Source organism: Phanerochaete carnosa, assembly GCF_000300595.1.
Source record: "Phanerochaete carnosa HHB-10118-sp unplaced genomic scaffold PHACAscaffold_5, whole genome shotgun sequence".
NCBI classification, from domain to species: domain Eukaryota; kingdom Fungi; phylum Basidiomycota; class Agaricomycetes; order Polyporales; family Phanerochaetaceae; genus Phanerochaete; species Phanerochaete carnosa.
Window position 1 is genome coordinate 2020973 of NW_006767632.1, and position 25765 is coordinate 2046737.

Below are 25765 nucleotides of genomic sequence, written 5' to 3' on the forward strand. Positions count from 1 at the left end.
GGTTATGAGCCCCGGTTGGCTCGGGGACGTCGACTGACGGGGAGGCGCTCCGGGTGGGAGGGGCAAAACTTTGAAGAAGTGCCAGCGAGTGTCGATCCTGGACGACCCCGGGTTGGAATGCCACGGAGGAGAGAGCACAGCAGCACACTCCCAAGAGCCCGGACGTGGGCGAATCAGGAGGCAAGAAGCCTTTGCTGGCGCTTTGACCCCGCGGGGCGCCGCACGTCGCACGTGATGGGTCGTGCCGCAGCCGCCCGTAGCGCGTCTTGGGCGCGCGCCACAAAGGCCTCGGAGGCTTTCTCCACACACTAGACCACCCAGCGAACAAATGCAGGCCGACGACGACTGGCAGCTCCTCCTGCGCAACTACGCCATCCGCGCAGAGCCGCAGAAAATCCCGCCCACCATCCGTCTCGAGCACACCGACACGTCCATCACCGTCTACGACGCGTACCCAAAAAGCATTTTCCATTTCCTTATCCTGCCGCGGCCGATCCCTGGCTTCCTTGATGTGGACGAGGTCGACAATTTGAGGACGCTGTTCAAGTGTGGCAAGGAGAAGGCAAAGAAGGTGCTCGACGGCCTCGCAGAAGTCGCGAAGAAGCTCAAGGAAGAGATGGAGCAGGAGATGGTCCACCATCATGGCTTCAAATGGGACGTCTGGGTCGGCTTCCATCCAGTCCCGTCTATGAAGTACGTGCGAGGGCTGCAAGCTTGATGTCAAAGCAACCCTAGTAAAACTGGACGTTTAGGCACCTTCATTTACACGTCATGTCCGGCGACCTTTGCTCAGACGCGGTGAAGCACAAAAGACATTACAACTCCTTCCATCCAAAGCGCGGCTTCTTCCTACACTTGGACGACGTCATGTCCTGGTTCGACGCCATGCCGTCCTTCTACGCGGAGGTGCGCCCTGCTAACCTATTTCGCTTCTGGTGTCGCATCACCGACGTCTGTCTTCCGTTCCGCAGAGGATCCAGCTCAAGCCGAGCACGTACGAACCGCTCCTGAAACACGACCTTGAATGCTTCCACTGCGATGAAGAGTTCAAGACGATGCCGAAGCTCAAGGAGCACCTCCAAAAGGAGTGGGACGAGCTCGCGAAGCGCGAGCGACCGTATTGGCAACGGAAGCGCGAGGCGAAGAAGCGCGCGTTGAAGGTTGCTGAGACGGCTAAGCAGAAAAGTGAGCCGGTAGACCGAGCGAGCACAGAGGACAAGGGCGAAGGCACCAGCCGCAAGCGGCCGTCGTCGCCTGCCGCGGCACCCGACCGCAAGCGGACGCGCACGACAGAGTCTCCTCCACACGACGAGCTCGCGGAGACTGGTGCCTGAAGACTTGGCATCCCAAACACATTTTGGAAAACACGGGCTTTGAAGATACTTACCGCACCTCGGCTACTTTTGCACCACAGCCAAACATACGCACCGTCTCATCCGGATTTCATATCTCATTGCACATTTCCATCCATCCATTACATTACACAGCTAGTCCTATCCGCATCTTGCATGTTCTATAGTCTATTTCTTGGATAACAACGAGGATGCTTTGATCTTGACCTACTTGCGCGCGGCTCGGGAGCGTTCGGCGGCTTCGCGGATGGCCCACGTGAGCTCGTACGTCTTAACGGCATCTGGGTTATAGAGGTAAGAATGAGACGACAGTGTGAGCGAAACGTTAAAGACACACCCTCAAAGTTGGACAAAATCTGCGCTGTCTCAGGATCTTCTTCAATGTCCTCAATGTTGTCAACGAGGACAGATACTTCCGAAAAGAAAGGGTCGTCGTCTGAGAACTGATGTGCCTCCTCGTGGTCGCTGCCCGGCCTGCGGACATAAAGCACAGGTGCCACATACGGGTTTACGAGCCTGATCGTAGCACGCGCGTCAGCCGACAAACACACCGTCACACTGGAATCGAACGCACTTGAGCTGGTAGCCGTCAGCGTACACCTCAAGCTCACAGCTGTAGTCGTGTCCCTGGAGGGCCGTCAGGTGCGTGAAGGTGCCGACCGCGCCGCTCCTGTACTTCCAGGTCGCCGATGTGACGCGCGAGACGCGGTTCTCGAGCGCGATCTTGCCCTCGTCGATCTTCTGCTTCGAGAGCTTGCCCGCCTCCTCGTCCCACTCGAGCGAGTGCGCGACGACGGTTGAGATGTCGACGTCGCCGCCAAAGTAGCGGGAGAGGTCGCAGAAGTGCGTGCCCTGCTCGATGATCGGGCCGGCGCTGCGAAGGGCGCGTGAGACCACGCGAGGAGGACGGGAAAGGCGGCACCACACACCTCTTGGACTTGTCCCACCAGTCGAGCTTGGCGATGGCTTCGTATGCGGCGGCGTACCGTGCGACCGTGGCCATGACGGTCAAGTTGTTATCCGCGATGATCTGCTTCATCATCTGAACTGCACGGAGGTAGCGGAGCATGTAACTGCAGCCACTCATCAGTACTGCGCTTTGGCTGTAGCATGAGGGAGGCTGCTCACCCAACAGAGCAGATGGCACCGTTCCTCTTGATCTCCTCGGCGACCTTGAACGCCTGGGCAAGCTCCTCCTTGGGGCCGGTGGCAACGGGCTTCTCGATAAAGAGCGCGACACCGGGGAAGTTTTTGAGGATCTGCAGCTCAATATCGCGTCCGCTCTGCGTCGTGCCGCGGAACATCGGAGGCGAGCCGATGACGAACGCGCGCGGGGCCATGTTCGGCGTCATGTTCTGCACGAGCTCGTCGAGCGTCCGGAACACCTGCGTGTGCTCGTACGCGCTGCGCACGAACGTCTCGCACTTCTCACCGAGCACGGCCCGCGCGCGCTCGACGGCGGGGTCGACGATCGCGACAACCTTCAGGCGCGGCCCAAGCTTGCTGGAGCGCCGCGGCGGCGGCGGAGGTCAACATCGGACACACGGGCACGCGGAGTGCAGAAAGGCACGTACTGCTCGAAGCGGAACGAGTGGTTCCACGGGCCCTCGTCCGAGCCTGGCATGCGTCATCGGTTGGGTGTCTCGGGAAGGAGGAGCGCATATACCCACCAAACATGATGTTGCCGGCCCCAACAAAGACGACATTGAAGTCTCCGACGCCGGACAACTGGTGCACCCTGAAAAACAGGATGATAGATCAGCGTCGAAACACACACGGGTGGACACCGGTGATGCGCCCGCTAGTGGGTGCGATCGGCCGGTTCGACTGTTCAAAACGCGACGTACTTGTGCATGGGCTGGAGTCGCGCGGGGTCAATGGATCCCCTGCGCGAGCTGGGCCTCGAGCTCGACATTGTCTGCGGCGAAGGCGGGAGCGGGAGGCGGAGAAAAAATCTTTCGTGACGGTCTGGGACAGAGATCTAAAGTTGTCTGGATGTCAGGCCGATCGACCACGTTGAATGAGGGTGTGTTTGTGGAGCAGAGCCTCTTTGCGCATTATGGCCTTATTAAAGTTTTAGTGGTTCGTCCGCTCCCGATGCTGCGGACTCTATATCAGACATTCGTGGCCGGATCCTACGAGAGCCTTGCGGAAATTGCAGACGCGAAACGTAGTGGTCGGGGGTTCCTGGCCAATGGCCACACGCGAAAGTGCGCCCGTAGCTCACCATGACGGGCCAACCCATGCCCTACGGTCTCAGCACATGTCACCGTTTTATGAGGATGAATTATATCTTGTACAGGCCGAGGGAACAAGCGGCTGAAGAACGATTACTACAGTTGCCGTATGCGATGGAATGATGCAAGGGTATGGTATGAGTATGGGGGTCCAATCCAAGTCTAGATCCGTTCATGTCCTCTGTCAAGATTTAGTGGCAGCCTTCGTGGCACCTTGCAGAGCAGCCTCCCGCTGCCTGAGCTCCCGCTGTTTACGTTCGGCCGCCTCGATCCGAGCATTCATCGCAGCCAGCTCCTCCTTGAGCTTTTCGTTCTCTTGGGACAGCTTCAGGACGTTGCTGGCGCGCTTATTAACCTTGTCGAGTCTATGTGCCAACGCATTGAACGTTAATCATCGTAGGGACGTGGAAACGGGACAGGGGTGGGTGATTATAGAAGATGTGCGAGCCGATGAGCGCGTCTTGGTATACAAGACGCCAGGGTATGGAGAGGCGAGGGATCTGGACTTACTCGGGCACCGTGGGGGCACTGTCGGATGAGGAGGACTCTGACAAGATCGATTCAAAGGTGGTGGAGAGATCTAACTCTGACTGCGGCAGGTCAAGGTCCGGGAGTCGTGGCTCTGGCAGAGGAGTAATAACACTCTCGGCGATGGAGGCAGTATCACCCAGGTGTGACGATTCGATGCTCCTCCTGACGTTCCTGCTGGCAAGGGGCATGGCGGAGGGTTGAACGTGGTGTCAGAGATGCAACGGACGGATTACAAGTGATGGCGGGCACCAACCCCGAGTAATGGCGGTCATAGCGGTTGCTGCTGCCCGTCGCGTTCTGGGAGTTCATGTTGAGGGAGGGCGGGAGGTGTGCTGGTGAGGATGCGAAAGGCGAAGAGGACGACGTGCGCTCGTTGGCCGCCATCTTTGGTTGCCGTGGCAGGCGGGAAGCGCGTCGACGATAGCCGGCCGAGGGATGGGGATAGGGTTAGGGTCTGTGTCAGTGATGTGGCAAGGGTAATTTGTGTTTGATAAGGGGAATAATTTGTGCGTGACAGCTTAGAAACGGACTGAAGGAAGGTCACGATGACGGGAAATTCTCTGTGGGAATTTCCAAAAAGAGGGGCCGATCGCTGGTGATATCTGCGATCTGGCGCAGGGTGGCTGCCGAAAGCGGAGAGGCGACCCCTTCAGAATTTGTGGGAGAACCAATCTCGGCCGGGATTCATTCTGTCCTTGGGCTGCCCCCGTGGTGGTCGACCGCCAGGACAGAGCACAAAATGGCCTCTTCCACAGAGCCTCCCTCGCCCTCCCGTCCCGCCATGGACCACAGCCACTACGACTACCGCATCATGCAGCCTCCGCCAGACTTTGCAGCGCACATGCAGATGCCCCACATCCCGCTCCCCCTCGAGACTCCCCTGCCCCCCTCCTCCTACGACTTCACCAGCCATGGCGCGTTCCCCATCCCCCAGAGCATGCACGGCCCCCAGGCCCACCCTCTCTTCGAGGGTGTCCTCGCCATGCACCAGATGCTCGGCCACGACCTCAATCTCGCCTGGCCAGACGTAGCGCAGTGCAACCAACAGTCGTCGATGTCTTACTCCGACGACAGCAACAGCCCGTATGCCTGTCCTCCTCAGAGCATCGACCAGCTCCAGCAGTGGACAACGCCTCCATCGTCTATCATGGATCCGACCCCTTCGCCTCTCGAGGAGTCTCTACCGCACACACCTGAGCAAACGATCGAGCTCATCCCAGAGCCCATCGGCCAGCACAAGGAGCTTTCTCCTCCTCCTCCTCCCCATGCCCAGAACACTGGCTTTGCGATGTTTCCCCTAGTGGTAACTGGCGCAAAGACGCACGAACATACAATCGCCTTCCAAGCAGATGTACGCACCCCCTTCCCCATTCATTTGCCCTGACACTGACCCTGCATTCTAGCGACAAAAGTCAGAGAAGGCCGGCTCGAAACTCGATCCATTTGCTGCCGACTTTATCCGGGAAAAGCTCGGCGAGCACAGATGGAACATCTTCTCTTCTCGTCTGGCCGAACGGCGAACGACATCGCAGAAGAGCAAGTCGCGCATGGACGCGAATGGCTCAGCGACCGACTCGTTTGTCGTCAACAAGGGCGAAAGCGCCACTGTTATCGACTTCCTTGTCAAGGTGGAAGTTGTCAAGAGCGTTCTTCGGACGTTCGTCCCGTAAGTTTCATTTCATCGGGCCTTTGCTATCTATACGCAGGGCACCGCTTTGACTGTCACTTTCTCACCGCGTCTTCTCTCTTATTATAGGCATCCGTACAATCCACTCAAGACGCTTTCCCATGCGTACGATGCCGCGCCTTCGGGGCAAGTGACGTTGAGCCGCACGACGGTGCTGACGTTGTCTGGTTGGTCAAACACCCAATTCTCGTACTGGGCACGCCGAGCAGAAGCAATATCGGTTCTGGGAATGTACGACGAACGTCTTCGGACGGTCGCGTTAGCGCTCCAATACCGACTCCAATCCCAAGGCCTTCTCGAAGGCGTTGACGCGTCCGCCCCATCATCCTCACAGCGGAGTCATCATCCCCGCATTAACTTCGACGCAGCGTCTCGTGAAGATCTCGACCCTGAGGAATGGGTGAGAACCTACGTCACGGGCAAGGGCCTTGACGTGATCATCGACGAAGTCAAGAAACAAACAGGTGTGAGTCCCTTCCTGCGTGGGAAGCACTCGAGCCTCGACCCGTTCGGGACGGTCAGCATTGATGCCGACGCGGACGGCGGCGGACGCAAAGCCATCGTGTACATGCCCACGTTCCAAGCCGAGAAGTACGTCCACGAGGTTCCGGCCGACATAGACCCTTCCGCGCTGTCAGGCATGATCGGCAGCAAGAAGGCGGGCAAGCGCAAGGCATCGAGCCCGTTGCGCACCGAGAGCGAGGGCGAGGACGCGTGGCCGTCGATAGGCGGCGATCTCTCCGGCGAGGATGCCATGTCCGTTAAAACGTCGTCGTCCCGCATGCAGAGCGCATCTCCGCCCTTGTTCGCCGCCATGCAGGATCTCCCGGGCAGCCAGTTCGCGTCGGCTGGCTTCGAGCTTCCTGTCTCTGACTCGCGCTACTCCTTCGATGGCAGCGGGCCGCAACGCTCGGCACCGCCGCATTCACATCCGTCGCCGTATGCGCGACCATCCGCTAAGAAACGCAGACTAGCGCCTGCGCCTCCGGACTCGATGGCAAGGAACGTCGTTTCGGAACCTTTGCGAATATACCACAACCATCTGCGGACAGGCTAGGCATTCACAGTGCGGTCCGTGTATTTAGGGATACATGCCATTTTCTGCCGCTATTCTCAAGTCTTAACTTCATAATTGTAGCATATAGCGTGTAGTGCTCTCGGATTCATGTATCGCTGGACTAGTCCTCTTTTCGTTCTATACTAGGTATTGAATGGATGACGGCGAAAGCACATTCCAGCTAATTTTGCATTTTGGGATATACTGTGAGGCGACAACAGCCCTCCCTTTAAGCGTGAGTTGATATTGAGATAACCGGGATAGGTATGTTCTACACGATACAGATCGGAAAGAAAATCTTCGATGGACTACTATTACCGTATGGGTACGACTGCGTAATTGGAAGCATAAGACTACAGCATAATTCATCACGGACAAGCCAGAACAACTCTTGAACTTCCGGAGACAAGATGGTGAGAAAGTCCGGATCTCTGGAACGTCGACTAAAAGAGCCACGGTACCTTCCTACATGAGCTCCAGAATGGAGGTCTCCAACACCCGGAATTGTGTCGGATCCTTGGAGAGCTCGGACCAACCGATCTGCTCCCTCCAGTTGACCTGGTTGGCCTCCTTCTCGCCACGCCCCTCGAACACGGACACCTCGTCATCCGAGAGGCCGCGAAACATGAGGAAGATGCGTGTGAAGACGCAGTTCTCGACCGTGACGGAGATGTCGATGGCGGCCGCGATCTTGCTAGGCGACAGGAACCGATAAGCGATGTTCCTGTGCTGCGAGAAGGCGCTCATGTTGTTGCTGCAGGCGTGGAAGGTGCGCGGGCCGGGCACGCGGTTGCGTTCGTTAGCGTGGTTCGCTAGAGTGCATGCGAGATGGAACGTGCACTTACTTGATGAAGCTGGTCCGAGCATGGAGAGACATGCCAAGCTGGTCTAGAACGTTGCCGAGATGAGGGATGAAGTCCCGGAAGGACATTGCGAAGCCGTTGCGCGGCGCGATAAACTCCTGCGGATCGACATACACAGGATCTGGTCTGGAGGGCACAGCCCAAAGGCATCGAGGGTCAGCAAGCGACATCGAATGTACGAGTGAAAGAGAAGCGTACATCGCTTCATAGTACAGTGATGTACACGTGATTTGGGTCTCGAAGTGCTCGGCCGCACCGCCAGGGTGCACCCGCAAGAAGTATTTGACCCTGTTGTCCGCGACTGGCTCGGCGGTGGGCCATGTCATTCCGAGCCTCCAGAGCGACGAGCAGGAGAGTGTCACGTCACAGTACTGCGCACTCGGGGCAAGGATGCTCAGATGACATTTGGCTGTTGCCGGCTTGGCCGCAGCGGCAAGCTTGGTGATGACTTTGGAGTCGACAAGCAGGTCTGGTGAGACTTCATCCTCGTTGACGATCCTTGTCCCACTGAACTCCATGGTGTGGGTATCACCTTGGTGAACAATGTTCAGCTTGCCCCAGAATTGGCCGTCTACTGTTGTCCCATCCTCCATGCGGGCCATGTCACAGTCATCCGATGAAACAGTGGTGTCTAGGGCTACATATTGTCCGGGGCTTAATTCTAGGTTGAAGGTCGCTGGCATGTCCAGGACCGGCGGAGGTCTATGGTAGCACGTGTTTCAGTCGTTAATTGATATACAAAGATAGATATACTTACGGAGGCGGACTATCGGACCGTGATGTAATGGTCAGCCATGAACAACAACGGCCAGATATCCATACGCCACTCACGGAGGTTCGTCCTCTGGCGGGGGCGGACCGTCAGAGACAATCTCTACTCTCAGCCCTTGCACGCCCATCACTGCAATTTGATAGGTGTCGTCTCCAGACAACTGTATTTCCGGAAATGAGAAGACTCAGAAATCTGTGCCATTAAATGGTCGAGCTCACGTAGATATAAGGCGTAGAGATGAGACGCTGCAAGACAGTCAAGACAATGGCACGCAGCGACCAGCCAACAGCAACTCACAGAAGCAGCAAGGGACGCGTATTCGACGGGGACGCGCAGACTGAACATCGCGTCCGGTGGCGGTTTAACCCAATCTCGCGCAAGTGCTTCAAGTTCCTGAGTTACAAGAAGTAAGCGATCTCATGAGTTTGGACATTGTCGACTGTGCTGACTTACAATATAGGTGGGCGGAAGCTGTGCCAGCCATCAGGCGCCGTATCGGAGCAATGAAGTCGAGCAAGACTTACCACTCGAATTGTCTCCATGTCACCGAACGCAAGGGTCAACAGTCTTTGCCTGGACAACGCCATCGGTGGCGGTTGCTGTGGCTGCTGCTCCAGCCTCATGTCTTTGCCGCCTTTAGGCGACTTGAATCTCCCCCAGAATCCGCCTTGGGACGGGAGACTCGCATTCGACACCCTAAAGATCACTGTCAGAGCGACTGGAGTGTCAAATGGAGATTAGCACTCACGCAGGCGATGTCAGCATGGCTACGCCAGGCAGCGAGGACTATGCAGAGCAAGTGGATGGGGTATTACTGGTGGAGGTGAGGAGAAGAGAAGAGTCATGGACCTCTGCTCAAAATGGGCAACAACACGAGGCAGCGCGGAACACGAGGCAGTATTCCAAGTACGACGGTTATAGGAGGGGTTGGGACTGGATCACATCTGCGATGGATGTGTGCAATACAGACCTCTTACTACTATCGTGTTGGCATATCTTTACCATGTTCCATGCTCTTACCTTGCCCGTCGTCGCGACCGATGATGAGGAGCAATTTCATGAGCGTTATCCCGCAGACGCGCACGAGACGCGAGTGAGGCAAAAGCCTGGAGACGTCATACCTCGGTAATGCCACATGGTATAAGCGCCGCAATGCAGAGCCTGCCCGGCTTTACTTCGTGCTCTTCCAACATCCTCCACACTTGTAACATGTTGCGGCAGGCCCTCAGCGCAAATGTCAGGAATGTCGGTCAGCGACGGGGCTTTGTCTCCACCGTCCTGCTCACCCGCGACTGGTCGAACAAGAGCCTTGGTGCTTTGAAGAGAGAGGCAAAACAGCGCGGACTCTTGCAGTAAGTCATGCGTTCGTCCCGATTCGTCATTTTTGGGTCGCACCGTTCATTCCTGTGCAGAACCGGAAACAAGGCTACCCTGATTACCCGGTTGCAAGAATTCGAACGAGACCAAGCCCTCCAGAGTCCAACACCGGTACCCCAGCAGCAGCAAGTGCGGCATGCTTCCAATGTCGAAGCGGCAGGCGTTCCGTCGAGCTCCCAGCCCGCGCCCGCTCCGCCTTCCTACCCCAAAGAGTTTTTGGCTGTCAGGATTCCGGAAACCCATCACCTAGCCCCAGAGCCACCAATTGCAGTTGTATGTCTATTCGCTTCCGTTCGTAGCACGCGCAAAATTCATGTGAGCTTCATAGCCTTTCGTGCCAGACTTCTGGGATTCTTCAAAAGTCAAAGCCGAGTCTTCCCCTCCTCAGGCCGAACAGCCATCCAACCCCAAGGTGCTCACCGTGGCCGGTGCGGAAACCCTCATCGGCGGCGGTCCTTCTCACAATCTTTATCCCGACACTCTCGCTCCTCCTACCGCTTTGCAGCCCGTGAAAAAGAAAGGAATGATCATGGAACTCGTTCATGACTTTGTCCCGGAGATCGCTTCTATTTCTCTGCCCCCGAGAAAAATGTCGGAAGACTTCCTCAAAGGTGTTGCGGAGATTACTGAGACTACAGGCGCAGCAGGGCACCACCATTCCCGCACCCTCGACAAGGACGAAAAGAATGGAGTGCTCGCGTTGGTCGGTCTCTTCGTAGGCTCCTGGCTGCTCGCGGGTATCTTTGCACCCAAATCCGCCTTCGCAGAGGAGCACGCTGAGAAGTCTGTCTCGGAGAAGGCTGCTGAGAGCTTGTAGATGGACGCTCGTCGTCTACGCCACACCCTACTCCTGTATCCCTACGTATCTTCATCTCCTCTAATTGACCTTGTTCACCCTAGCAACTAGGATGCAGATTTGGGTTACGTATCGCCTAACAGCATTATTCAATTTCGCCGTTGATGCATAACAGTTCACTGTGGTATTTGGTTTTGTATGATCGTGCTTGTTCGGGTCCCTTCTCGTCCAAGCTTCGCAGGCCATGCGATCGACAACCTCACAACGTTCACTGTTGCCGCAGCCGAGTTCGCAACGTCCAATACTCCCGCTCCCCCTTTTTTTTCCCGGAAAATACAGTTGACACATACTTTGCATGCAGGCATCTTGGACTGTCTTTCTTAGTATCAACATTTTGGACCATCTCCTGGCTTATATTGGGTGTAGGAAGAGGTATAGAAATGCGTATACAATTACATTGATGTCCTGTCTTACTTACATCTCACTGTTGCTTGTCTTTCGTTTCCTCAATGATAAATTCGCGCATGTAAGTCACCAGCTTGCCAGCTTGTTCTTCCGTGATTGCATTGTAGAGCGAGATACGGATGCCTGCGAAGACGAGATTGTCAGTGCAACTTCGCAACGCTCTTTCAGATAGAATATATACCACCGACCGATCTAAACACGCCTTCGGTGAGCACGAGGACGCACAACCACGGCGAAAACGCACCTGTGGCCTTCCAAACCAGTCATACCGCGCTCCTTTGCACCGTCTAAGAACCTCTTCTCCGCACCCTCACCAAGCACCTCGAAGACGACATTCATCCAACTCTCCGAGCCATTCTTCACCTTCCTCCTGAACACGCCCTTCTCCTGTCCCTCGTTGATGGTTGCATACACTGATAGCGCCTTTTTGCGGTTGAGCTCCTCGTAATATGGGAGTCCGCCCTGCTCCCTCATGCGCTCAACGACCAGGCCAGTCACGTAGACCGAGAGCACGCTAGGCGTGTTGTACAGGCTCTTGGAGTCGCTGAGCGTCTTCCACGATAGCATCGTCGGCACAGGGATCGCGCCCAGCTGCGCGGCCGCATCGACATCGACGAGGCAGTCCTGCCGCACGATGAGCACCGTCACGCCCGCGGGGCCGATGTTCTTCTGCGCGCCGGCGTAGATGACGGCGTGGTCCGCGAGGTGTGGGATCCGGCGGCACATGAACGACGACGAGTAGTCCGCGACGAGCGGGAGAAGCTTCGCCTCGCCGTTCGGGTTGAGCAGGCCGTACGGGAACGCGGTCGCGCTGCCCGGCTCGTGCGCGAACTCGACGCCGTCTACGGTCTCGTTCTCGCAGTAGTACACGAGCGCGGGGTCCGGCGAGAACGCGAACGCGGCGTGGGGCGGGATGTTGTCGAAGGACTGGCCATCGCGTGAGTGCTGCCGTGTGTCGACGACGACGCGGACCTGCGCGTGCCCGCCGACGGTGAGCCGGCGCGCCTCCTCGCACGCCTTCTTGCTCCAGGAGCCGGTCACGACGTAGTCGAGCACCGTCTCCGCGCCGCCCTTCTCGGGGTGCAGCAGCTTGTACCGCGCGAGCATGTTCATCACGACAGCTGCGAACTGCGCGGAGCCGCCGCCCTGCGTGAAGAGAATAGCGTGCGTCGGCGGGACATCGAGCTGGCTGCGGATGTTCACCTCGACTTTGGCGATGAACGTGGTGAACTCGGAGGAACGGTGTGAGATCTCAGCGATACCGATGCCGGTGTTCTCGAAGTTGACCAGACCCGCTTGCGATTGCTCAAGCACGGGTAGGGGCAGCGCGGAGGGCCCTGCGCCAAAGTTAATAACGCGATCGTGGGATGCGGAGGTGGCCATGTCTTCCAGTTCCTGGACAAGTTACCTGAAAGTTGCGGAGGGCTGGTAGATTACATAGTCATTCCCTGATATGAACTGGACATACCTGGTCAGTTCCGCTTCCAGCGCGGTCGCATTAGCACTTCCTGACTGCATTCATTTCGCGCACTCACGTTTCCCAAAGCTGCCTCACCACTGTGCAGCGCACAGAGAATAATTCGTAGGGCAAGTGCTGATAAGTGGCTTTGGATGACTCCCACGGGAGTGGCGGCAAAATTGTGCGATATGACGGGAGGAGAGTGAAAGCCGGCCGGCCGACTAGTACGAGATTGTTCCAGGGCCGCCGGGAGCATCACCTACTCCTCGATGGATCTTGGCTCGATCGCTGCCCGACTGGCCGTCGTTCCTACACACATACTCGCAAACAGTCGCGGTCCATGTTCATATTAATACGCGTCGTAGACAGTACCTACTACATACAGCGGAAAGGCTGGCTATCACTAAAGAACTAGGACAGTGGAAGTCTCAGAATATACGATACAGAAGTAGAGAAGAGGGAGTAGCGGTGCCGGGGATCTGTGAGGTGAGGGGAAACCGTACAAAGGTCGTTACAGTGGAGTCTGAGAGAGACTGAGACATAATGCTAGCGAGAGAATTGTAAAGTAGATATGGCGCAGCAGGAAGGACAAAAAGAGGAGAAGGGTGCAACAGCAGAGCATACGCAAAGAACGCGAGATGGGTAATAGAAGAATATGTGAAGAATAAATCAAACACCGCCGTCGTATTAGGCAAACTCGACGTATCGAGATGAGAAATTTCACGGAGATGTGGACGGAGGTGCGAAGCCTCGACGAAGGTGCAGGGGATGTGACACAAAGTAGACGGAGCAGGGCTGCGGCGCAGATGTTTGAGCTGAAGCCGTTGAGATCCAATGGGGCGAAGTACATAAATGGAGCAGCGCCATATGCCCGCCGAGTTTATGACACGGAAAAAGAGAGGGCTTGGAGGTGGTTTGGGAGAAATCGCATTCCGAGAACGAGGCTGAGAAACTTGGAGAGCTCGACGCAGAGACTATCGTACAGTCTGAGGTGAGTGACGCAGAACGAAACTATTGATACACGTCTGTAAGCGGAGCTGCAAGGAGAAGTTACCATGAAATGAGTGAATACCTCGACATGGGAAAGAGCACACACACGAATGACTGACCACGAGCTGATGATTGTGTGCTGTAGCTCACAAAGATTAAAGTACTTGTTTGTTTGCTGGCTGGGAAGTCGAGATGCGAGTAAATATAGATGTCTGCTTGACATGGTGATGCCGGGGACGCGGCGAGGGTTGATTCTAATCCTTAGCACGGCTGGGTGCTACAGCGATCGATTCGAGGACGTTCATCCGTCCTTCAAGATATAAAGACTTGCAATAGAGATAAATAAGTCATTTCTGTGATGCCGGTAGGAAGACGGATGCTGCAAATACGGAGATGGGGCAGGCGGGTTCACAGAGGCTGAGGTTGAGGTGACGCGGGAGACATGATCCGTGCCAGCTCTGTGGGCGGAGGTGGAAGCTCGGGTCCGGCAGAAGGAAAGACGGGCATCAAGTGGTGGAAGTTTACGTTCTGTGGATTAAACCTGTAGGTCGGCGGTGGCGTGCGTGGATCGTAAGCAGAACGCTGAATTTCTGCTGCCGGAAGAAGCTGCGGGAGGAGCGGCTCTTGTGGGAACTCCTGCAGGGGCGTGCGAGGCGAATGCCGAAGGGAGCGTGGCATCTGGGGCCACACACTGCTGCTGACATCGATGGAGGTGAGTGAAATGGGTTCTGCTGAGATGTTACTGCCGGGCGCTGTACTAGAACGCGTAGAGACCCGTCGGTGACGCACTGGACCAACGCTCGAGGATTGGGAATGAGAACGCGGTGACTCGTCGGGGAGTAATGACAGATCGGCCACGTCCCAGACGTCAACGCGCTCTGGGTCGCACTCTACCTGTGAAATCCAAGGGAGGGAATCGAAGACAGAGGGGCCAAAAGCAGTAGATAGGTCTGAACGAGCTTGCCGACGGCGAGAAGAGCGAGAAGAGGTAGCGTGAGTACGTCGACGCTTTGTAGAGCTACATGAGGATGAGGCCTTGGATAACTGCCGAAGCAAGTGCAAGATATTGGGCGTCAAGGAAAGAAAACGCGACGCGTAACGGGGAACGTACGTTAGACTTGTGTATACTTGGGGCAGCGATATTAATCGGAGACAGGAGTCTAGGAGGGCTGAAGAGGCCTGTGGACTGATGAAACGCGGTAAGAAATGTGGCCAAGTGGGGAAGAAAGGGTGCTCACCCGAGGAATGTCGGTCGAGAGGTAGATAGGCGGAGAAAGCAGCGGAGCAGGCCTTTCAAGAGGCTGGGAGGGGTCGAACGATGCTCGGCGCGGCCTAGGCGAGAGGATGGCGGACATGATGGTGGTTGGGATTGAAGGGGCAGAGGATGCGGACGTGGGGCGGGCAGAGGATAGGCTGGAGTAAGCAGTGCAAGGCGCGAGCAGTAGGTCGAAAGACGATAAAAATAAAAGGCTGGGGGAGGTTAACGACGCATTGTCCGCTGGAACAATGGAAGATGACGGGCGTTGGGACGAAACGATCGTGAGGGGGGGTCGCGACGACCCAAGGGGGAGAGGGGAGGTGATATCCGGGTCAGAGTCGCTGACCGACGCGCAGTGACATGCGGCCCCAGCAGGCCATAAAAGGCGGGACCCGTGTCTTTGGCTCCATTATTCCATAAATGGATATTATTTGCTTCCGCGTGAAAATAGTTTTCGTTTTTCCAGCTATTTTTCCTCGCGTCGGCTGAGGCGCGTGCCCGCTGGCCGAACCCCAGTCTCGTACTCGTGGGGGTCGGCACAACAATTCGAGCAGACCAGCGGGCAGGAGGAGGCAGGAGGCCAACGGAGGCTGTCAAAGCCATGCCCCGTTATGTCCGAAGCAGCGTGTCCACAGCTTGCAGATTGACTCCGCGTGGGAACTCGGATCACCTCTCCGTCATTGTCCTCCGTGGCGCCCGCCCTAGCTCGATCCCGCGAGACAGACGCGCAAGGCAGTGGCGACGATGACTCTTCCCGAGAAACAGGTCTGCGCACGGACCACCCGTGAGCTTCGCCTGCTGCCGGCGCACACGCGCCCGGGTGCCTACGGTGCCTGTGATTTGTCGTCACAAAGATTTCGGACGAACGCTAGGGTGAAGACGCGTGGAACGATGGATCAGCATGTGCTTTCAAAGCATTCGTTTGTCACGACGTACCGTCATCATGCTCTCCTTTGTGGCTAGCACTCTATCAAAGAGACGTTTCCTTTCTACAGTGCCCTCCTCGTCTCTCAATCTAGAAGCTCTCGACAAGTGGATTGTATCGGACAAGAAACTCACCCTCTCTGACACCCTTCACCCTGAGCATGTCTCTGATCTTTACATCACCCTCCCGACGCGCGACGGCACACGCAAGCCCTACACTGCACCCGCCATAGGCAGTCCGCTGGGTTACGGTCATCATCTCGCTTTCTTCCACCCGCGCAACCCGGAGAACACGCTCCGGTGGGACGGTACAGATGTAGACTTCTGCCCGCCGGAACCCTTCACCCGTCGGATGTGGGCGGGAGGCAAGATCCATTGGAAGGCGCCGCTGCACGTCGGCGAGAAGGTGACCGCGTACTCTGAGATGCGTGATGTGCAGAAGAAGGGGTTCGAGAGAGGTAGCCCGATGGTTTTTGTGAAGCAGCAGATCGAGTACAAGCGAGATGGGAGCGACGATGTCGCAATCGAGGAAGAGCGATCCCATGTCTATCTGGCTGCTCAGGCAAGCAGCAGGGGCGTTAAGCAAGGTGCGTAGTCACAGAAGGGGACACAAGCGATGGTGTTTCATACCTGCAAAGCCATGAGTGAAGCAAACGTAGCTCATAGTAAGTTGTCACAGTGACGGGCATGCCCGCTCCGGAGTTTTCGTTTCGTTATCGTCCGAGTGCCACGTCCCTGTTCCGATTCTCCGCATTAACATTCAATGGGCACTATATCCATCTTGACAAGGACTACGCACATTCTGAGGGGTACACAGGTTCGTTGTGACTGTACCGGCTGTTTATGTTAGCGTGCCTCACATACTTCCGCAGAACGTCTTGTGCATGGACCACTTACCGCTCTCATGCTGCTGGATACCGCCGTATTCCATAACCCTGGCATCAAATTTAAGTCCTTCGAGTACCGTGCACTCAACCCTATGGTGATCAATAAAGAAGTGGCGGTTCATGGAGCTTGGGATGCCTCGGCCGACGGAAAGGCGCTCTTGGTGTGGGCGGTTGATGAGGACGACGTAGTGGGGATGAGTGGAAAGATCGCTATGTGACAAGTTCGCAACATACGCCATAGGAGTAATAGATTACCATCGTTCATATCCAACATAGTAGGCCGAACAAACCTGATACAGCGTATGGCAGACAGGCGCTTATCATGGGCCACGCGACGCGACGCGTCCGGGCGGCAAATAATTATCACGTGATGATCAACGTACTACATAAACTCGCGACGCACCTTGAATTTCGACCACCACTCTCTTTATCTCGTACCACAACCTCTATCCACTTCACCTACTCACAGGGTGTGTTGACTGGTTCTCAAGCTCATCGCATCCCATACTCACATCAAGAATTTTTTGCTAGCTTACACGAAATGGCACCCAAGGTCGGTAGACAATGAATAGTGATAGAGGAGCAAGGGCGTGTTCTAACGCGCCATCCTGCGCCTCATAGCCCGCCTCAACTGCCAGCAAGGCCCCTGCCTCTACTACCGCCTCCAAGGCCCCCGCTAAGGCTGAGACCAAGGCGAAGAAGACTGCCTCAAAGACCAGTGGTGCCGCTGGCGGCGATGGTGAAAAGAAGAAGCGCAAGAAGGCGCGCAAGGAGACCTACTCTTCCTACATCTATAAGGGTACGCATTGTTTTAGAAGTTTTCTAGTTGCAGCACGCCTGACAGGCGTGGCAGTCCTCAAGCAGGTCCACCCAGACACTGGTATCTCGAACAAGGCGATGGCCATTCTCAACTCGTTCGTGAACGACATCTTCGAGCGCATTGCTACCGAGGCGTCAAAGCTCGCGTCATACTCAAAGAAGTCAACCATCTCCTCGCGCGAGATCCAGACGTCCGTCCGCCTCATTCTCCCCGGTGAGCTCGCCAAGCACGCCATTTCTGAGGGTACCAAGTCCGTTACTAGTATGTCGTTCCTTTGTTGACGTGAGGCAGACTAGTGCTAACATTTGCTGCAGAGTTCTCGTCCTCGAAATAAACATTGGCCTATGTTTGATTTGCTGTGTCGAGTCATCTGTCCTGGATCTCATACCCATTGCATTGCATCTACAGCAATACTATGTGTTCGACTTATTGTACAACATACGCAGTCCCTCGCACATAATCTGACTGTTTCGGAGACTGACTTGAGGTAACGACAACTTCGAAGGAGAGACGAGGTGTGAATCCCGCAGTATTAGAAACCTGGTATGAGCGATGAGCAATGGGTCCACAAGAACGAGAGAATAATTGGACACGCACCGTACTTATTGCCTGCCTCCTTTCGGTTCTTCCTCCCCTGCGCTATCTTCTCTTCCAAGGCTTCCCGATTGCCATACGCTTCCGTTAAGAGCGTGCTCAGCTGGTGCCGCGACCGCGCCCTGCCACTGAGAGCCGCGCCCTTGATGTTCATACGTGGCGCGACCTGGACATGCTGACCGCCCTTGGTCAGTGCCTTCTTTTCCTCGCGTTCCTGAATTTCGTGCTTCGCTTTCTCCATCTCTTCAAATGCGTTCACCTCCGCTGCACCCTCCGTCTCAATACCTTCGAAGCCCTTCTCGACGCCTTTCTCGAGAGCCCGCACGTGGGCATCATATTCTTTCTTCCACTTGTCATAGAACTTCTTGTAATACGCAGGGTCGTACGCCGCCCACTGGCCTGAAGGCAGGAGGTAATAACCCGGATACGGGTCTTGGGGTGTAGGCTCTGGCGGGGCAAAGTCGTCGATTTTCGGGGCGGAGGAGACGGATGGGAGAGAGGGCGTTGGAATGAAAGGTATAGAGGCGGATGGTGTCGGTGTGGCCGACCGGGTGACAGGTGTTGGTGAGGATGACGAGCTCGCTGAGCCTGTATCTATATCAGGCACGAGAATAACAATGATATGCTACATGCTCACCTAGTGAGAAGAAATCCACAGCCGGAGCAGACGAGACTGCAGCTGCGCTCTTGGGAAGCGACGGCTTGTCCTCTGTGCTGATATTTGCCTTGCCTTTCCTGAGGTGCGGCGGTAAGAATGGTATGCTGGGCCCCGCCTTCTCCGACTTTGCAACTGGCATATCCTCCGCCTCTTCGAGTAAGCCACCACTGACGGGAGCAACGTTCCTGGCAACGTCTTCGCTCTCATCTTCGTCCGCATCTTCAACAGTTGCGCTTTGTGTAGACTTGGTTCTGTTGGAGCCTGTGTGAAAGACCAGGCCCGGCCCTCGCCCAGCGCCGAGTACACGTTCCGGCTGCTGCGACACCGGATTCTTATTTTTCGGTGCAGGAAGCATGCTCAAGAGCGTAGACGAGCCTACACCTGCTTCGAGCCTGGGCTTTTTTGGCGGTGGTCGCTCGTCGACGTCATCATCATTGGACGGTTCGTTAGGGAGAGAAGGTAGCCCAATAGTAATCTTCTTTGGGGCCTTCTTCTTGGGAGGTGGCAGTGTGAGGCTGGAAGACGACGCTCGTGGTATCGTATTGGATGGCGGAGGTAAAGACAAGCCCGCCTTCCCTGCTGGCTTTGGTGCGATAGGCGTCGACTTCGGCAGAGGGGTCGTGGTGACTTTTTTGGTCTCGTTTTCAGAGTCGCTGTCGCTACCGTAGCCCTCAACGCCGAGCATGGTGCAGAGTGAAGATCATCAATGAGTTCCGCTGGAGGGTGTCGCTGAAGTACTGAATCCCGGCCTAGTTGCTTACGTCAGCAACCCATTGGACGCGTCGCGGGCGTCCACTGAACTCTGTTGTTCCGCGTACACCAGAGCCTCGGTGGCTCTCATTTGGAAGACTTGACCTCTGTCTCTCTTGATTCATAGGGAGAAAAAAAAATGCAAGATCTTGGATCGACACCCGCTCCAAGGAGAACATTATACAGACGCTCCACGTCTCAAGAGCTCGCGCCCCAGCACATCACGCGCCGACGCAGCCTTGTACCATCTGGAAGCAGACAGCTCTCGCGTATAGGTACGCCTGCCAGGGCCTTGCATAGGCATGATAGCGTTAGGGACGACGCAGGGAGTGCGCAGGAGGGGATGGACGTAGACCAGGACGCTGTGGACGAGATTGTTGTTGAGCGAGGACTCAAGTTCGAGACAATATTCGCAAAGTCGGACGAGCTCCAGGTGACATTCTACGCGCATTTGCCGACAGAGGTGAAATTACTGCTCAGAAATGCCGGTATGTGTGCTATGCCAACTGTGCCCCAGATGCCTCAGAAGCTGAACTCCAACGGCTGTGTAGATTTCTGCCGTGATGCGTATACGGGGGAGGTTGACACCGCGTCAGGCTTTGCTCTTGTGGCTTCAACGGACAAATGCTTTGTGTGGAACCACTCACAAGTATGTGTACCTCACGATTCTGCTTGCTCTGGCTGTGACCATCCTCATAGGCCTTAACGGGTACACCGACATGCTACATCTTCCCTTGCCCTCAAGATCTGGACCCATTGGCTGACACGGCACTGCATGCACTCGTCCCGTATGGTCCTACGCGTGAACCAGGGCTTATTCTTCTTACTCCCGGGGGCATCCTGCACTTCTGGGATAGTCTTGGCATGGGTCTGGCTGGTGGTGAACCATCCTCTAGAAGCAACTTACCGTTGACGGCAGATGAGAGAGTGACCACGCTGACGCGTGCGGACGTACGTCGCACCTCCCGAACTTCGGAACATCTATCTAACTCCTTGCTGTTGTCCTAGCCACAAACCTTCGTGGTTTCGACGTCAATAGGCCGCCTCTTCCGCCTTGTATTGGCTGCTTCCAGCGGGAAGTATCTGATCACAGCCCACGCTTTCAATCGCCCTACATCCATGTATTCCCTCTCCCGCCTTCTTCCAACTTTCCTCTCGTCTACTTCCCAGGGTACGGAGGTTGAAGTAGGAAACATCAACGCTGTTGCGCTGCGCGATCGTCCGGCCGACAATACAGGCCGTGATGTGTGGACGCTCATTAACTGCCGCGTTCAGAGGTGGAACATGCGTACTGAGGGTTGGGAGGAGCTACTTGTCGACCAGGATGTCTGGTCACTTATAGGCCCATACGTCGTCAAGAAGTTCGCTGCAAGTATCTCTGGGACAGAGTTAGACTTGGATTTGGAGCTGCTGGACATCAAGCTTACTGGGTACGGAGTGAAGCTCGTTTCTCCTCCATGTTACGCTGATGGCGGAGGCAGGTCCGATGAGCTGCTCATTCTCATCTCCTTTGCAGGCATTGAAGACCAAGTGGCGATTGATATCGCACCCCAGCCCAAACGCATATATGCCATCGTCGGACTCTCTTATTCATCAGGTGCTTTCCGAGTGATTGAAGAGAAGATTCAGAAAGTACCCTACCAGAGTGTGCGTTCTTTTACTCTTGAATCAACCAGCTGAGCATGGAATGTCGGCGCTAGACTTCGAGCTCCGGCGCGCCCATGCACGCTCGCATGCAGCTGCTTCTCGAGGGTAGCATGATTGCTATTCAATTTGGAGACACTGTCGCCCTGTGTGCTCCAGGTAAGTACTTTCTTCGTGATGAATATGAATCAACCAGGACCAAGCACATTATTTAGATACAGAATACACTGACCGTCTTGAGCTAAAGTCGGCTAGCGACCGGACGCTCGGTATTGGCGTGCCTCGCGTTGGAGATGAGAGTACATTGATGGTGCTGACCGCCGCGACACTCATGAAGGTATCTGTTGATGCGGAGAAGGTCGCTCATTTCCAGGCTGCGTAAGTGACATCTCGCGTTCACCTCTTTGGACTGATGGGCCGACCGTGTTTTAGTACTGGAAGGGCGAATCTGATTAAGTCAACAATGACACAGGCAATTCTATACGGGTCGCACCCTGAGGTACGTTCAGTCTGCCAGGAATGTACATATTACTCACTTGAGTTATCCAGAACCCGTTGCACTTCAGCTTCCCTCCGGATGTAGACGAGGAAGCATTGATGTCAGGTGCTGAGCAGCTCAGTCAGGCTATAATGGAGTCCGGTATAGTCTTTCTGTAGAGATTTTACTTGTCATGATGTTGACTACTTTTACCTTTCAAGACACTAGCGTCATCCGACCGAATCATGATCTTACGGCCCAGCTGACTCATCGCAGGGAAAGACTGAGCTTCCTCATCAAATTCATCAACGATAACGGTGTGCTCACAAAGGTCCAAACATACTCCCCAGGTTGAGGTGTACAGCAGCTGACATAGCCGTGTGTAGATGAGCCAAAGGAGTCGCCAACGCCTTGCAACAGATGCCGAGAAGCTCTATGCTGCCTCACAGCTGTGGCTAAGGCATAACGATATTCTTGCCTCCGGCGGCAACCATTACGTCCTGGCTGAAGCTGTCTATACATATATGCACGATGCTGGCGAGGGACACCACGAAGATTTCATGCGTGCTTTCTTCCGCCTGAAGGTCCAGGACCTTGGCGCATTGCTCCCTCGGGTGAACGACATTGTGAAGCGCTCCTCGTACGAAGTCACGCACAGCCTCCAAGAAACTCTGCCTCACGCGAACGACATTATTCTGACCCTCCTGCAGAGCGCAACTGACTATCGTGGCTACAATCTTCGTGTCTATGGCATTGACCTCCCGCTGATTGAGCCATGGGCATCTCAGTCTCGGGTTATTGACATTGTCTCGCACCTTTTCGACCTAACCTTCCGCCTTATCGACTCACCGTCATCTACCACTACCATCTCTACTCCGTCAACTACGCTCGCCACACTGCGCGGTCAGCTGCCTGAACTTGCCGGTGTGCTTTTCTCTGCGTACGCAGAATGGTGCGCATGGCTCGGCAGCCCACTTGCGACATCGGACCCCACACACGCGCGCGTCCAGGCTGAGTTCGACGAGCGTTTCAGGCAGGCGCGTCCTGTCGTGCTCGACACGCTCCGGCGCGCGGGCTTCATCGACCGAGCATTCGTACTCGCGGAACGCTACCGCGATTACGGCGGTCTTGCAGCACTATGTCACAGCGAACGCGAGAAGGTATATCCACCGGATGCGAACCCATACCAACGCCGGATATGGCAGTACGTTGAGAAGTACAAGGAGCATTTCGTTGAAGAGATGTGTGCCTGGTGCATTGAACATGGTATGTAAATCTGTTGTTGTGTGTGAGACAGCGATCGGCGGGCTGACAGAAGTATATAAGGTGAGGTCAGGACACTCTTTGCACAAGAACAGCACCACGCTGTCTTCAGCGCGTACCTCGACAAATTCTTCGCCAGCCATCGACACCCGAGCGTATCGTGGCTCCATGACATTGGCAAGGGCCGTTACGGCATCGCGGCAAATTCTCTTCTCGAGGAGGCCGAGAGTGCAGGCGAACTTAGTGCCAAGCATGTAAGTCTCATGTCACGGGTGGTCGAGGAAATCTCCTGGAATACTGATCATCCCGCTGCACAGCTGATGCTCAGTATCGGCAAGCTTGCGTACCTCGCCGATGCGCTGGAAACGAATTCCGCGGTGGACGATCGCATCTTTGGTGGTGAGTAATTTTCCTTCCACTTTTCGGCATTGGCCATAGACCTTGTTACGCAGCGTTCCACGACGGTCTTGACTTCGTGTCCGTTCACGACTCCTTGCTTGTGGATCTGAAATCCGCACTCTCAACATCTCGGAACAGGCAGTCAATCGATCAGCAGGTCGACGTGATCACAAAAGCTAAAGCGACTAAGCTCGCTGTCACTGGCCGGCGGGCTCTTCAGAGTGTTTTCAAGCAGCTAGTCAAGAGGTTGCTGCAGGGCAAGGCTCTGAGCATCGAGGACGCAGCGGATGCATTGTCCTTGAAGGATAACGAGGACGAGGGACAACTAGAGCACTATGTGATTGCATTGCGGCTGTTAGTACACGCTAAGGTGAGGTTTAACGGTGTGCCATTTCGGATGCATCAGCTTACAGGATGACGCCCAGATTCCGGAAGCGAGGAAGCAGAATGCCTTCAGAAGTGTCTGGAGGAGGATCTATTTACATGACGAGTACGTATTCCCTCTGTCACATGCAATCCCGTAATTGAGCCTGCTCGACTCTAGCTGGAGAGCAATCCGCCACACAGTGAACACCACGGATGCCGAGATCACAAAGCGGTTCCGGCACACCGCACTGTACCATGCGTTAGTGTCAACGATTCACGCAGACCCCGAGTATTCTGCATGCGAAGGGTTCATCATCGCCGAGCCAAATGATGCGCTTACAATGCCAACACTGTCGCAGCTGCAGTCAAGGTGGCCAGGCATGCCTGACGTGGATGTTGAGGGTATCCTAGGGGACTACGAGTGGGAAAGCGCTGCATTGAAGGAGTTGGGGCTGGAGGATGTCGTTGACCGTATTAGAGAGCTAGCCGAGAACGATTGGGAGTAAAGCTCTTACAATGTCCTTGACCATGTCCAAGCATGTAACACCGCACGCTAATCGTACCACGCTTCCTCCACATTACAATGCTCTACGTGCTGCTGCCAAGCCCGATGCGGGCCATGAACTTTTGGTACTTGACACGGGCTTCGAGGACGATGTTGTCCCAGTTGCGCTTCCGCCATTCAGCATTGTACGCCCGCAGCCGGTCCTGCTCCTGCGCCAGCCAAGAGCCATAAAAGTCTGACATGGCGAGCTCTCTGTCATATGATGTGCTATCAGCAGGAAGTGAAGAGAGGCGAGCTTCAAGTGCCGCGTTGAAGCGAGTATTACTCTGAGCATCATTTTAAAAACTACAAGCGGCAGTCCTGATAGGAATAACGCACATCAGCCCAAAAGTTGTGGTTGTACGCGTCCAGCTCCTGCCTCTGTACCTTCCACTGGTACTCCCGCGTGTCGCCAGTGAACTCCTTCAGAGAGTAAGGATGTGAGGCAGGCGCGGACTGTGCAGGAGTATCATCGTAGATAACAGGACGCAGATTTGAAACGGGGTCAGGAGGGCCGACGAGGTCGCGACGAGGGAAGGACGCATGAAGCGTACGAGAACGACAGAACGAGGTAGAGACGCAACGAGGCACTCGGACGAACATAGACATCATGAGCAAAAAGACGTTGAGAGGATCTGGTTCGCACCTTGCTCAAGGAAAATCATATCTTGAAAGCTAGTAATGGGTATAATTATGAGAATGTCATGTATCCCTGGTAGTATATCGGTTAGTACACGCGCCTGTCATCTTTCGAAGGTGCGCGCGAAAGCGGGGTTCGACTCCCCGCCAGGGAGTGCAATTTTTCTCTCGTTTCCCAGCGAGAAACGTACTACACCGCCGGCGCGCCGTGAGGTATAAATGAGTTGATGCCGTTACCGAACAGTTCACTGCGCGGTACGTGACGCGCGTCTCCTCGTTACCTAACTGTCAGAAAGATAAGTAAATAACATCAGTGCACCGTTAGGCAAGCTCTAACGGTTAGCTAACGAGATCGGGTAACGGGCTGGTCTTTCCATATTCCCGAGATGTTCTGCAGCGGGGTTTGAATACGTCGGCAGTCCCCGTTTGAATAAATTACACATTTTCCATTGAATTTTCGCTCTATTTGCATGAAAATTTGACAATAAAAAGCAATATATTCCTGACAAAACTAGGGAAGATACAAAGCTCTAGGGACTATTACTACACTACAGTACATGCTAATCTTCCAGACAGACACCGTGCTTAGTGCACTCTTCACATCTGTCATGACTTGCTGAGACTTGCATGGATACCCTGCACAAAGCTAAAAGTGTGAGCCCTTAAAACACAACAGCAGACTTATGAGCTTACATGAGTGACACCTATTACCTGACATGCCAGCTACATATGATTACACATCTAGATAATCGTCAGCTGTGACTACCACAGAATATATGGTGACATACCTGTCAGAGTAGTGTAGGTGCTGCTGAACCAAAGGACATATCAATCGGGAAGCTACTCCTTGAGCTGTAGCACAACCTGATTTGTACCGCAGCTTAAGGAAGATACAGTGAAGGTATACGCGAAGTGAATGGAGGATGGGAGAGGAAGAGACGTGGCAGACAAGAAG

At 55.1% G+C, this 25765-nt stretch overlaps 12 protein-coding genes and 1 non-coding gene across 13 annotated transcripts; 6 read left to right on the plus strand and 7 right to left on the minus strand.

Annotated features, from left to right (window-relative positions):
• Nucleotides 1-946: 946 nt before the first annotated feature.
• Nucleotides 947-3267, minus strand: PHACADRAFT_209121 (uncharacterized protein; the record flags this gene model as incomplete). The annotated part of the gene is made up of 8 exons (XM_007395866.1): nt 947-1633; nt 1690-1868; nt 1927-2226; nt 2282-2425; nt 2481-2855; nt 2927-2969; nt 3023-3090; nt 3200-3267. 8 exons carry the CDS (start codon nt 3265-3267, stop codon nt 1560-1562), a joined length of 1251 nt encoding a protein of 416 aa, XP_007395928.1. The 3' UTR covers nt 947-1559.
• Nucleotides 3268-3630: 363 nt separating this feature from the next.
• PHACADRAFT_256341 (uncharacterized protein) lies at nt 3631-4458 on the minus strand. The gene is made up of 3 exons (XM_007395867.1): nt 4374-4458; nt 4100-4294; nt 3631-3954 (listed from the first exon to the last, which is right to left on the minus strand). The coding sequence occupies exons 1-3, from the start codon at nt 4427-4429 to the stop codon at nt 3774-3776; spliced, it is 432 nt and encodes a 143-aa protein (XP_007395929.1). The 5' UTR covers nt 4430-4458; the 3' UTR covers nt 3631-3773.
• A 394-nt stretch (nt 4459-4852) lies between these two features.
• On the plus strand, nt 4853-7040 carry PHACADRAFT_256342 (uncharacterized protein). The gene is made up of 3 exons (XM_007395868.1): nt 4853-5471; nt 5524-5786; nt 5877-7040. The coding sequence occupies exons 1-3, from the start codon at nt 4860-4862 to the stop codon at nt 6862-6864; spliced, it is 1863 nt and encodes a 620-aa protein (XP_007395930.1). The 5' UTR covers nt 4853-4859; the 3' UTR covers nt 6865-7040.
• A 63-nt stretch (nt 7041-7103) lies between these two features.
• Nucleotides 7104-9303, minus strand: PHACADRAFT_256344 (uncharacterized protein). Its single transcript, XM_007395869.1, has 10 exons — nt 9248-9303; nt 9024-9195; nt 8953-8970; nt 8797-8892; nt 8718-8744; nt 8559-8659; nt 8485-8493; nt 7926-8429; nt 7710-7853; nt 7104-7618 (listed from the first exon to the last, which is right to left on the minus strand). Exons 1-10 carry the CDS (start codon nt 9262-9264, stop codon nt 7330-7332), a joined length of 1377 nt encoding a protein of 458 aa, XP_007395931.1. The 5' UTR covers nt 9265-9303; the 3' UTR covers nt 7104-7329.
• A 402-nt stretch (nt 9304-9705) lies between these two features.
• On the plus strand, nt 9706-10773 carry PHACADRAFT_256346 (uncharacterized protein; the record flags this gene model as incomplete). The annotated part of the gene is made up of 3 exons (XM_007395870.1): nt 9706-9851; nt 9912-10149; nt 10205-10773. 3 exons carry the CDS (start codon nt 9709-9711, stop codon nt 10691-10693), a joined length of 870 nt encoding a protein of 289 aa, XP_007395932.1. The 3' UTR covers nt 10694-10773.
• Nucleotides 10774-11071: 298 nt separating this feature from the next.
• On the minus strand, nt 11072-12697 carry PHACADRAFT_256348 (uncharacterized protein). Its single transcript, XM_007395871.1, has 5 exons — nt 12673-12697; nt 12606-12618; nt 11382-12545; nt 11319-11329; nt 11072-11260 (listed from the first exon to the last, which is right to left on the minus strand). The coding sequence occupies exons 3-5, from the start codon at nt 12518-12520 to the stop codon at nt 11154-11156; spliced, it is 1257 nt and encodes a 418-aa protein (XP_007395933.1). The 5' UTR covers nt 12521-12545; nt 12606-12618; nt 12673-12697; the 3' UTR covers nt 11072-11153.
• A 425-nt stretch (nt 12698-13122) lies between these two features.
• On the minus strand, nt 13123-14941 carry PHACADRAFT_144204 (uncharacterized protein; the record flags this gene model as incomplete). Its single annotated transcript, XM_007395872.1, has 4 exons — nt 13123-13633; nt 13706-14630; nt 14698-14772; nt 14825-14941. The coding sequence occupies 3 exons, from the start codon at nt 14939-14941 to the stop codon at nt 13995-13997; spliced, it is 828 nt and encodes a 275-aa protein (XP_007395934.1). The 3' UTR covers nt 13123-13633; nt 13706-13994.
• A 613-nt stretch (nt 14942-15554) lies between these two features.
• Nucleotides 15555-16953, plus strand: PHACADRAFT_256349 (uncharacterized protein). Its single transcript, XM_007395873.1, has one exon. It carries the CDS (start codon nt 15746-15748, stop codon nt 16361-16363), a length of 618 nt encoding a protein of 205 aa, XP_007395935.1. The 5' UTR covers nt 15555-15745; the 3' UTR covers nt 16364-16953.
• Nucleotides 16954-17196: 243 nt separating this feature from the next.
• PHACADRAFT_28638 (uncharacterized protein) lies at nt 17197-17756 on the plus strand (the record flags this gene model as incomplete). Its single annotated transcript, XM_007395177.1, has 3 exons — nt 17197-17208; nt 17277-17454; nt 17500-17756. The coding sequence occupies 3 exons, from the start codon at nt 17197-17199 to the stop codon at nt 17754-17756; spliced, it is 447 nt and encodes a 148-aa protein (XP_007395239.1).
• Nucleotides 17757-18007: 251 nt separating this feature from the next.
• PHACADRAFT_184398 (uncharacterized protein) lies at nt 18008-19474 on the minus strand (the record flags this gene model as incomplete). The annotated part of the gene is made up of 3 exons (XM_007395874.1): nt 18707-19474; nt 18073-18657; nt 18008-18015 (listed from the first exon to the last, which is right to left on the minus strand). Exons 1-3 carry the CDS (start codon nt 19410-19412, stop codon nt 18008-18010), a joined length of 1299 nt encoding a protein of 432 aa, XP_007395936.1. The 5' UTR covers nt 19413-19474.
• Nucleotides 19475-19555: 81 nt separating this feature from the next.
• Nucleotides 19556-24187, plus strand: PHACADRAFT_256352 (uncharacterized protein). Its single transcript, XM_007395875.1, has 16 exons — nt 19556-19965; nt 20029-20126; nt 20177-20428; nt 20486-20907; nt 20959-21124; nt 21178-21280; nt 21337-21499; nt 21554-21620; nt 21671-21761; nt 21821-21930; nt 21986-22865; nt 22926-23116; nt 23180-23261; nt 23315-23631; nt 23687-23751; nt 23806-24187. Exons 1-16 carry the CDS (start codon nt 19617-19619, stop codon nt 24131-24133), a joined length of 3684 nt encoding a protein of 1227 aa, XP_007395937.1. The 5' UTR covers nt 19556-19616; the 3' UTR covers nt 24134-24187.
• Nucleotides 24188-24215: 28 nt separating this feature from the next.
• PHACADRAFT_94000 (uncharacterized protein) lies at nt 24216-24774 on the minus strand (the record flags this gene model as incomplete). Its single annotated transcript, XM_007395876.1, has 2 exons — nt 24216-24458; nt 24511-24774. 2 exons carry the CDS (start codon nt 24772-24774, stop codon nt 24216-24218), a joined length of 507 nt encoding a protein of 168 aa, XP_007395938.1.
• Nucleotides 24775-24880: 106 nt separating this feature from the next.
• PHACADRAFT_t70 lies at nt 24881-24965 on the plus strand. The gene has a single exon. It is a non-coding gene; the product is annotated as a tRNA-Asp (tRNA).
• The last annotated feature ends 800 nt before the right edge of the window (nt 24966-25765 follow it).

Excerpts from the sequence above, each read along its gene's own strand:
- PHACADRAFT_256348 (XM_007395871.1), bottom strand. The coding sequence starts at position 12,520 with ATGGCCACCTCCGCATCCCACGATCGCGTTATTAACTTTGGCGCAGGG.
- PHACADRAFT_256349 (XM_007395873.1), top strand. The coding sequence starts at position 15,746 with ATGTGCTTTCAAAGCATTCGTTTGTCACGACGTACCGTCATCATGCTC.
- PHACADRAFT_256341 (XM_007395867.1), bottom strand. The coding sequence starts at position 4,429 with ATGAACTCCCAGAACGCGACGGGCAGCAGCAACCGCTATGACCGCCAT. Across the intron at positions 4,295-4,373 it reads TATGACCGCCATTACTCGGG|CAGGAACGTCAGGAGGAGCA; the intron begins GTTGGTGCCCGC and ends GCCCCTTGCCAG. Across the intron at positions 3,955-4,099 it reads AGTGCCCCCACGGTGCCCGA|ACTCGACAAGGTTAATAAGC; the intron begins GTAAGTCCAGAT and ends GTTGGCACATAG.
- PHACADRAFT_256342 (XM_007395868.1), top strand. The coding sequence starts at position 4,860 with ATGGCCTCTTCCACAGAGCCTCCCTCGCCCTCCCGTCCCGCCATGGAC. Across the intron at positions 5,472-5,523 it reads CAATCGCCTTCCAAGCAGAT|CGACAAAAGTCAGAGAAGGC; the intron begins GTACGCACCCCC and ends CCTGCATTCTAG. Across the intron at positions 5,787-5,876 it reads GTTCTTCGGACGTTCGTCCC|GCATCCGTACAATCCACTCA; the intron begins GTAAGTTTCATT and ends CTCTTATTATAG.
- PHACADRAFT_256352 (XM_007395875.1), top strand. The coding sequence starts at position 19,617 with ATGCAAGATCTTGGATCGACACCCGCTCCAAGGAGAACATTATACAGA. Across the intron at positions 20,127-20,176 it reads TTGTGTGGAACCACTCACAA|GCCTTAACGGGTACACCGAC; the intron begins GTATGTGTACCT and ends CCATCCTCATAG. Across the intron at positions 21,125-21,177 it reads AGAAAGTACCCTACCAGAGT|ACTTCGAGCTCCGGCGCGCC; the intron begins GTGCGTTCTTTT and ends TGTCGGCGCTAG.
- PHACADRAFT_256344 (XM_007395869.1), bottom strand. Across the intron at positions 8,660-8,717 it reads TCTCTACGCCTTATATCTAC|TTGTCTGGAGACGACACCTA; the intron begins GTGAGCTCGACC and ends CCGGAAATACAG. Across the intron at positions 7,619-7,709 it reads GCTCGGACCAGCTTCATCAA|CAACAACATGAGCGCCTTCT; the intron begins GTAAGTGCACGT and ends CCACGCCTGCAG.